We start from the raw sequence: 9973 nt of genomic DNA, 5'->3' as shown, positions 1-9973 counted from the left end.
TTCACTCAACTCTTCTAAAAGTAGTATGAATACTGCATCAACAAGCAGCATGAAATGGTTTAAATTTGGCTAGGGAAGGATGCCTGAACAGCACAGCACAGTGCGAAATAGGAGCCACATCTCGCCACCGGTTGGCAGTGGCACGTACATCTCAGGTCAATAATGTGTCAGAGCATATACTACAATGATAACATAGTTGTATAAAACAGTGTTGTTTACATATATGTATATGAACTTCAACTTGTATTATTTTCTCCCTTGCCTTGTTTTAGACAGATGTGAAAATATTGCAAGAGAAAATTTCACACCAAAAGTTGAAAAATAAATTATTGTAAATTTGACAATTTTTGACCATGCCCCCCCCCCCCCCCCCCATCATGGCCTGCATTTCACAAGTAGGAAGATGGTCACCCAGAAGTGCACTCATTTTCTTTTTTTATTATTCAAAGGCTTGCCATGTGGCATAGAATGAGGCTGTCTTCTTAAAGGAAGTCATGCAGACTACTTAAGCTCCGGCTCTTAATATTGTTCATTGGCCACAAGTGTAAATGTTCCTCCCTTGTAGCCGACTGTCCAACTTCTTGTAGTTGTCTTATTCTTGACGGCTGGCCTTGTAAACTTAGGGCATGTGCTTTGCACTGCATCCTCTTCAGAGCCCCGTCGGCACGTCACCAACGGGGCAAGGGCCCTAATCTTTGTAAGGGACACCTCTCTCGTTATGTTATGAGGGAGGGATTAAGTATAGTAAAAGGACGTATAGTAACTGCATGCTTTGTTTTCCTGAGTTAATGCTGAATGCAATGAGACAAAATTGAATTACGAGCATTTAAGGTGACGGTCATAATTGCACAGGAAACCTATGGTAAAAAATGTGTGCTAATATCATCGGGCATACAGGGCTTGATATGGCTTCAAACTTTCATTTTTGTGCAGCTGTATGAATCAAGTCATATATCAAGTGGCAGTCTGCAAGTCGGACTTGAACATAGCAGCATTGCATGCAAATAAAGCTATATATTAAAGGCGTGAAACGCAACAACACTTCGTCTCCAGGCCTCGTTACAGCTTTCGCCATTCTGAAGACCATGCTGGGGACCAACCCTTCGATTTTAGCTGTGATGGTATTGGATTGTACATTTAATGCAGGGATACTGAACATAACATATGCTGGGGCACTTAGATTTACTGCAAAATTACGCTGGTAACGACGTTGGATCGACGTACTGTGCTACAAAAGTTAAACAGTAGTATGTGATTATTTATCATTAGATATCAAAAAGGAAGGAAAAGATGTTTGCTATCCCCTGCAGCGCCTGGATGATTCGGCGAAAATGAAAGGATAGTGAGGAAGCGGTAGTGGAAATCAAAGAAGAGCGACAGAGAGAAAGGACAGGGTAGGCAAAAATAAGAAAATAGAGATATATACACTATATGTGGTATAATATACAGTAGAATCGCGACCGCGCCTTTCGCAGTAATGTGGTGGTCAAAAAAAATCTCTAATAGCACAAAATTTGCATCACGTGATATAATAATACCGCGGTAGTATGTATGCTGCTATGAATGCACACGTTAATGAGCATCATGTCCTCCACCAAAGCGCATAGAAAATGGGGTAATGTGAACACGCGGTCATGTTAACCTCCTTGATTATGGGAGTGTATATTTGTTTCCTTTGGCCATATGACCACGGTGGACATCAGTAATAAAATGATAATTTTATTTACTTTAAATAGCAGCAAGTGCTCCTTATCTGTTAAAACTACATGACAAATCTCTGACCTAACCGGTTTTCCTGTCTAAAGACGATAATTTACTAGCAGACGATATCACGTCGCAAAACGAACGAAGCCAGAGCCATCCAAAGCTTTAGGCATTCCTGTAGCCAAGAGAGTCTGGGAGGCTGCATTAATGGCGGTGTTTGTGCGCGGTCATGGTGTGCGATGCTCTTGTTGTACGCAAGTATTCATTGTTTCATATCTGCCAGTCGCTGCCTGCAGGCAGTTTGTCACGTGGCATGGAAGCTCCACAATAGCCTATGCGGTATGCGACGACGGGGGAAAGCTTTCGTGAACGTATCGCTTGTGAAAGCATACAAGCCACAGACTACAAAGAATGCTGCGAAAGGCAGGCTTAATGGTGTTGGCATGCCAGGAGATGACCGCAAGAGAAGAAATTTTATCATGGAAATGGTGAAGAATTGGCAGGTAAGTGCTGTAACTATGTTTACACGGGCGAACCTTTTCCCTATTCCTGTTTCTTATTGCAATGGCAGTAGGGCTAGCGTCTCTAGAGAGAAACTAAACTTTATTGTCGGAAGCCGAGTTACTGGGTCCCCTAGTGGAAGAGCCAAGTAGCCGTCAGCTGGTGGCTCGCAGTTTACGGCGCCTAGTTGTATGTATCGGGACGCACGTTACGTAGCACTGGGGGGCAAATGGCTGTCAGCTGGTGGCTTGCGGTGACTTTTTCAGAGCGGTGCGCACGGCGCCCAGTTGTATGTACCTATCGGGGTTTGTGTTAAGGCAGCAGTAGGGAGGGGGAGGATGGAGTCTCCAACAATCTACAGTGAGGAGCCCACGGCATCATCAGATGTGCCACCAGCTTTGCATTTGATGCGGCCATCTTCAGTGAATAGAGGCTTTGCATGTGTACATTCATCTTTCATGGCCTTAATATTTAAATTGCCTGCACACCTCAAAGGGCAGTGAAACATTTCCAGTAATACTGAGGATGACGCTTAAATCAGTTGCGCAAATTCAAGCAAGGTATCAAACTATTGCAAAGATGCATTCAAAAGACATATTGCTTCATTGCTTCAAATGGAATACAGCCTGGTTCACTCCTGTGAATGCGTTCCGAATTTGCGTCCTGCGACGGAAAATCAAAAGGTTCACATTCCAAAAAAAAAGCACGCAGCACGCAGGTGATAAATTCCCATTTTAGTTTTTGATCAATTCCATTTGGCATGCATGGGTTCAAGTCATTGAAAAAAAACAACACGAGGATTGGCTGAAAATACATTTTATCTGTGTTGCGTCAACAGACGCTTTGGCAAGGAAAAAAATGCGTGTCCCATAGATGTAAATACGTCAGTATTTTTTCCTAGTGACAATGAAGCAAAGAAAAAAAGGGAATGGTGCATTTGCGGTAAATTTCGCTGACTTTGCTGTGCTCCACTGTAACCTGGCGCTGACAATCCCCGCAGCTGATGGTAACACAATATTATAAATAATCCAAAGGGATGTAAGCTCTCAACAAGTGATCTCACGCGGGTTAACCTGACTGAAAACTAAGCCGACAGGCGAGAGCACAGTGAGCTGCTGCCAGGGACGTTACTCATGATGGTGAGTCTTTGAGAAAAGAACTGCAGTGAAAACATTGCAAACTCTATTATGTATGAACATCGATAGCTCCGATCTGAACGCGCTTTCACTGCTCAGCCAATGCGCACGATAGTTACTTTTTTCAATCGATGTTTTGCGTAAGTGCCTGCCACCGCCAGCACCGTGTCGCATCGTTGCCGCCGTTGCTTGTAGCCAGTGAATGCCGAACCTTTGGTGAACCTTCAAAGGAGTTTCGAGGGCGTGCTCAAGTGAAATGTGCCGAGCACACCCGCCGCTTCAGTTGCTTGCGAATGCTAAGAGCTTCCATCATATTTTTTTCGCTCATTCTGAGAGGAAAATATATAAAAAAACATTCTTCCACTGCCTTCACTGCTCGAGTAGCATGGTGCTGCCTAGTTTTCATCCTCATGGCAGTGCAGAATTCGAGATATCACCTATGAGAAACCAGCTGTTTAGGCAAGAGTTTGCATGTGCATAGAGGGTAGCTATACTTGCCAAAGCCATTTATGTAGAGAGACGCAAAGTTCCCCGAGGCAGAACAATAGCCAGAGCCTGTAGCAGTGTTTATTTTTTTGTAATACTTTGGAGTACTTTGACAAAAGCAAACATGCCGGTTTTGTAGATACTATAAAAAACACAAAAAATATGACAGAACATATATTTACTTATGAGCCCTTTTAGCTGTGAATTTATTGTTCGTCCAATCGTCGAACCCCACTCCAGTGATAACACATCCGCTGCCAAAAACGGCCATTGTGTGCCAGCACCCGCAGGGGCCAGAACTGATTTTTCGCGAGCAATTTAAAGCATTAAATGCTGGATAATACACAAAACAGCCACCAGTTATGGTGTCACTATCTACGTAACCAAGAGGCAGAACAATGTGTTTAACAAGCATTTTGAAGCTCTATTAAGGCTTTCTCTTTTGCTGTAAACAATGTTTTTCATTGTAGCTTGCATGCAAGGAGTTGTCAAATATGGGTCACTTGTAAAATGTGTTTGGCATTGATGCATGCATTACTCTGTTTGTGCAGTGCATGAAGTAAGCTTGCAAACATCAGCTTCTTGTTAATTACCTACAACGAGGTTGCAAACTCTACTTTGACTTCTTTCTGTTTGCATGTGTTTGCAGAGAATATTGAAATGGAATTGGATACCCACCTTGCACATGGCGGAAGGGCAGGGAGAAGCAAGAGGTAAGTGCACTGAGGATTGAAACCCCTGTGTTTATCTCTGAACATTGCCTTCTGCTTTTGCTGTTACGTAAGAAGTGGTACCTGCAGCAGTCCCAAAGATGAGCTGCTTGGCAGCTGGCTAAGCCATGATATTGTACAGCTGGAATACCTCTTTTGAAGGGCTTTTGGGGCCCAAGTGTTGAGCTTAACCTGTCTCTAAAGATTAGAAAAGCATTGTTACAGGATGGGAAGCTAGTGAAGAAAGAGCATGACCGATGGTGATGGGATGGGATGGTTTTTAATAATGGGAGCAGGCCTGGAGCAAGTGCTCATGCCTGTGCCACTGCTCGCTTCATCTTCATTGTCCTTAGCAATATTCAGTGTCGAAAAGAAATTGAAGATGCTGGTTGCTTTCCTAAACTTGACTAGCTGCTCATTAATGAGATGTCTGCACATAATCTAACAGTGAAACGCCTTGTGACAAGGCCAATGTTGGGAGCATGCCCAATCCTTCCCTTAAAGCATGCCAATTTTCATGCTTCGGGTTGCTTCTTATTGGTCGTCAAGAATGTGCTTCTAGGTTCTTGTTGCACTACTGGCACCCCGCTGACTAATTGGCATGGTCAGGCGCGTCTCATGCACTTACCCGGGAGCTTTTATGCAATTATGATTATGCTTGCCTTCAGCACTTTTAAACGCATCTAATTAAAAGACCATATTATGAAAATAAAACAACTGCAGTGCTGTAAACAGCGCATTTCTAAAATGGTAATTTACTGTCTCCTTACATTTCAAGGGCCAGGTGAGAACTGTGGTCTCGATTTAGTACTTGGGATCTATATAAAAGCAGAAACCATAAGTTAGTGTAACGTTGAGGAGAATAGAGAAATTCTCTGAACATTGCACCCACATTCCTTTCCCCGCTCTCCCCTTCCGGTTAGTCTGTTTTGTCTGTTGTATTCTGTTGTATAACACCCCCGAAAAATATTTCTGGCTATGCCACTGGTACCAAGAATACTGTCACCAACTTGCCCAAGCTTCCTTATCTGCTAATTTGATTTAAATGTAGCAAAAAGTAGTTGTGCCTCTATGAGCCACCACACTCCATGCGTATCAATATGAATGGACACTGCCACAGTTCTAAATAGAGCTCAGTAGAGAGTTTGCAATAGAGCTACATATTAAATGATCTACCAACAAGGAAAATGGTTGGTACTTTTATTGCATCAGTTAAGGGGTCGTCACCAAACATACAGCACCTTAGAGAATTCGGCACCAGGTTTTTGCATGAGTGATAACTCATGGACAGATGCAATTGATACCTTGAGCAAGTATGAGCAATACCCACACAGCTAGTTTTTTTATATTTTGTTTTCATCTACAATATTACCCTGATTCATTGGTATTGTGTATAGGTGCTCCCCAGTGCATGCTCAAGTTTGCAACATTTGTCTGCCTGTGCAAATATAAAGAAGCAGCGACGTGCAGACTGGAACTTTTTGTAATGACTGAGTTGCATGCGGCAGTGTATTTATGCTAATACACAGTACCGAAGATGTGCATTATCACAATGGTGTGCAAGTGGCCGAGCAAGGGAACAAGAGGCACCTGCTCGCGCTGGTGAGTCAGCAGAATGCCACTGCTGCAACAGTGCCTTGCAGCACGCCCCTGGCAATCAATAAGCAGCACTTGGTGACAAAAAAATAGCATGCTTGTTGGTAACGAACGACACGCATTGTCCTAGAGCCAGTCTCGTCACCTGCTGTGCTACCATGAGTGTGCATGATATGCTGCTGTGGAGTGGTCCAGTAAATTTTGTCCTTGATGGCAGCCTTGTGTCCATAACACTTAAGAAGCCAGAAGGTAGACATGGACGGTATCTTTGTACATAGTGTAGGCACATGAAGTAAACATTCCACTGCATGATATTCTGTGCGCAGTCTGCTACACCTAAGCATAGGGCTTTTCCTTCGCTTTCTTTTATTACCTGTTTATATAGCTTGTGGTCATGGAAGTAAAATTATCATTACCAAGAGTATTTTCTTTTGAATTGCACGGCCAAATGAATTGGCAGAAATAGGAAATGAGAGCTTCACTTCTAAATTCATTGTTGTAAATAGCGGCTAGTGATTCTATTTGCTAAAAATGCCTTGCTTAGTGTGTCATTTGAGTGGCTGATTGGTGGGGGGCTCAGCTCTTGATCTGAAGTTTTTCTAACTGCATTCAACTTTCTGGTTGGTTGTTAACTATTTGTATAACAATGTTCAAGTAACTGTGTTCTATTTGCTTCTTTTCGCACCCCAGGTTTTTATGTAACACCCCCTCACATAATACTCCAGTTGGAGCCTGTGAGGTATGTGAGTAAAAAAAATACAGTAAACCCTCGTTAACACGAACTCGCATATCTCGAAAAATCGGTTAAGCCGAAAATTTTCCACGTCGCGCTTTCACCTCCCATAGGTACTATGTATTAACTCCCGTTTATCTCGAAGCATTTTTCGGGCATAATGCGGATATGTCGAAATTTTGACCACAAAGATCGAAGGCAAAGGTCATTACCGAAAAGTGATAGGGGCTCCAAGCGAGTGCTTTGTTCTTATATTAAGTGCTGAATGCAGTCACGTTCAGAGTGAATACAAAATTCCCGGAGACGCAGCCGTTTTTCACCTTGGGAGCAGTCACGTGAGCACCGATCGCATGCGGGGCTGATGGGTCTTATTGGGCGTGGTTCGGTCAGCTGCCCTCCGCAGGTGCATACCGGCAAAAGCAATTTAGTGATTGTGTGGTTCTGTTTTGTCGCGTCATATTCACGAAGCATTGACTGATATTTGTTGTGTATGTGGTGTTCGCAAAAAAGTTGAATGCAGCGGCGGCGACCAATGGCTGATGCGATGCGTTTGGCAGCTAGAGGACGCTTTTGTCGGGCCGAATGCCAACGCGAAGCGGGCAAGCATTACCCAGTTCTTCAAAAATTATAAAGTTGAGTTTTTCCTGAGAATTCTTTTCCGTTTATTACAAAAGCTCCCTTAGTGCAGTGGATCATAGACGGACGTGACAGGCCGAGGGCCACCAAAGCATTTCGCTCGGCGCTGTCGCGCTCAGGTTCTGGGTTTGTAGAAAATTTCGCGTATCACCCAGAAGCAGCTGGTTAGGCAGCCAATCGCATGGGCTACTCAATTTCCGCCCTGGTTCTTTTTTTTTGTGAGCGAAGTTGGTTTTCCTAGTCCGATTTGAGCGAAGAACCTGCAGACGCTCACTTCGTCTGATCCATGCATATATGAGCGCATCAAGACAATTCAGTAAAAGCTTGGTAGGGTGGTAAAGGAAAATAAAAATGCTGGTGTGGCTAAATATTAATTTTCCAAAGTAGCAAGAGGAAGTCATTGCTTGCATCGCAGTGTAGTAGCGCACCGCTGAGCTGTGACCTTTTTTTTTTTTTTACATGCGATGCATTACAAAAACATTGATCACTGTTTTACCATACGTCATGCTGTTTAGTGTTAAAAGCTGGATATAGCATATTTGTACTCTCCCTGACTGGCCGAATTGACCTTCATTTCCGCAGCTAGAGAACTGTAGATTGCGGGTGCTTTATTAATATGTTGAGCTATCCATGGTAGCTAAGTAGCAGCTCGGTAGCTTAGGAGTTCAGCTCGGCTCTGCTCTCTTCGTCTGAGTTTCTCTTCCTGTTTTGACATGTAAATAATGTATATAAAACTTCTTTGCCAGCTCTACCTGCTGCTCCCCGTCCGATGTCTTGTCTGCCTGATCACGCTATCCAGAAGCCTTGGCCCCGAACCTGATCGCATCAAGTGGATGGCTGCGGTGTAATGGTCTGCGCCCCCATTCCTGACTCTGGTACGGTAAGTACACGGTCCTTCTCTTGGAACATTGCCAGGTTTTACAACTTGTAGATATTTGTAAGCTTCGGCAAATGAAGGGTGGTTTTAGAGGCAGATTGGTTTTCTCTAACCACATAGTGCAGGGACTTGCCATTGCTGCAGTAGTCATGGACTGAAAAAAGTTGCACAAACCGGAGCTGGTTTTAATCTTTGGGGAATTGGGCATTGACTGTGGGCCCATCCGCAGAAAACCAGAACTGATTAGGGCAATTGAGGACACCGGTGCGGACGCGGAGGGGATAGTAGAATGTTGGGAGCTTATTCAAGAAGAGTTAAAGAAGGCTGAGGAACAGGAGAAGCTCAAAAAGGATCTTGAAGACGAATAGAATGAAAGGAGGATCAAGAAAAAAAACTGCTCGATCTGCAGTTAGCACAGGCAGAACACACTGGGAGACACACACCAAACTTCGTTGTGAGTCAGGAAGCATCAAGTGTTAAAATGAAAAACCTCTTGCTACCGTACAAACTAGGAGAAGACATAAGGCTTTTTCTCGTAAAGTTCGAGTGGGCATGTGAAAATGTTGAGTTATCGTCTGAGGTTCGGCCCCAGAAACTGCTGACCGTCCTCCCATGTGAGGCAGCCCAAGTGCTTGCTTGGCTGACAAAAGAAGAAGCGGCCGACTATACTAAAAGAAAGGCAGCACTTCTCAAAAAGTACCGCCTATCTCTCAGATGCGTTTTGCCGCTGTTTCAAGGAAACCAGGTAACAACGTAATCAGTTGTTTCCGCATTTCGCTTACAATCTGAAGGCAGACCTGACAGAATGGTAAAAGAGGCGAACAGGCTTTCTGAACTCATGCCAAAGTAATAGAAGTGATCTGCCTGGAACAATTTTATAGCTGTCTAGGAGCAGAAACGCGTGTGTGGGTGCAAGACAGGCCAAGAAATAAAAGCTTAGAACGTGCAGCAGAGCTGGCCGAATAATTTCATGCTAGGTGGGAAACAGAGTGATCGCGTTCTCGGGGAAACCCTAAAGCAAACGAAAAGTTTCCGTGAACCCAGACTGGAAACCTAGCAAGCGGCACCTTGGAGTGAGACGAAAGCCACAGGGCAAGAGTCGAGTAACTACCCTAAAGTGACAGCCGACAACGGGAAGGAAACCGAGAGAAAAATCGGTCTGTTTCCGATGCAACGAGCCCGGCCACTTTGCCAACACATGCAGCAAGTTGAAGGTTTTTTTCTCTTTGGCGGATGCAGATGTAAAAAACATGCGCCTACTAGAGCCATACCTAAAAAAGATGCAGGTTAATGGGAAGCATTGTCGGGTTCTGAGAGATTCCGCGGCCACCACGAACGTAATCCACCCGAACGTAATCCACCCCACATACGTGAAGGCAGCTGACTTAACGGGGGATTGTGCGTGTATTAAACAGGTTGCCGTAAAGAATTACTCATGTCTGCCGGTCGCACGTGCCAGAATAGGCCCATTTAGCATTCTGGAAATAGAGGCAGCGGTATCACGGAACCTGCCGGAGCAGTTTCCGTTCCTCTTTTTGAACAGGTCAGAGCAGATGCTGCAGGAGGAAGGTCGTAGCTTCGGTGACCGAGCCAT

General features: G+C 44.3%; 1 protein-coding gene across 1 annotated transcript; it reads left to right on the top strand.

Moving 5' to 3' along the window:
* Positions 1-1916: 1916 nt before the first annotated feature.
* Positions 1917-8367, top strand: LOC146200433 (uncharacterized). The gene is made up of 3 exons (XM_084592944.1): positions 1917-2207; positions 4477-4540; positions 8249-8367. The coding sequence occupies exons 1-3, from the start codon at positions 1944-1946 to the stop codon at positions 8320-8322; spliced, it is 402 nt and encodes a 133-aa protein (XP_084449070.1). The 5' UTR covers positions 1917-1943; the 3' UTR covers positions 8323-8367.
* The last annotated feature ends 1606 nt before the right edge of the window (positions 8368-9973 follow it).

This window comes from Amblyomma maculatum, chromosome 2 (assembly GCF_055883805.1).
Source record: "Amblyomma maculatum isolate TAMU_Amacu chromosome 2, ASM5588380v1, whole genome shotgun sequence".
In the NCBI taxonomy this organism is placed as follows: Eukaryota; Metazoa; Arthropoda; class Arachnida; order Ixodida; family Ixodidae; genus Amblyomma; species Amblyomma maculatum.
Note: the sequence above shows the minus strand (reverse complement) of the source record. Positions and strands in the feature narration are given on the sequence as shown.

Bases quoted from the DNA above. Each gene is read 5' to 3' on its own strand.
- LOC146200433 (XM_084592944.1), top strand. From the start codon at position 1,944: ATGCTCTTGTTGTACGCAAGTATTCATTGTTTCATATCTGCCAGTCGC. The intron at 2,208-4,476 runs GTAAGTGCTGTA...ATGTGTTTGCAG, and splicing joins AAATGGTGAAGAATTGGCAG to AGAATATTGAAATGGAATTG. The intron at 4,541-8,248 runs GTAAGTGCACTG...CTTCTTTGCCAG, and splicing joins AGGGCAGGGAGAAGCAAGAG to CTCTACCTGCTGCTCCCCGT.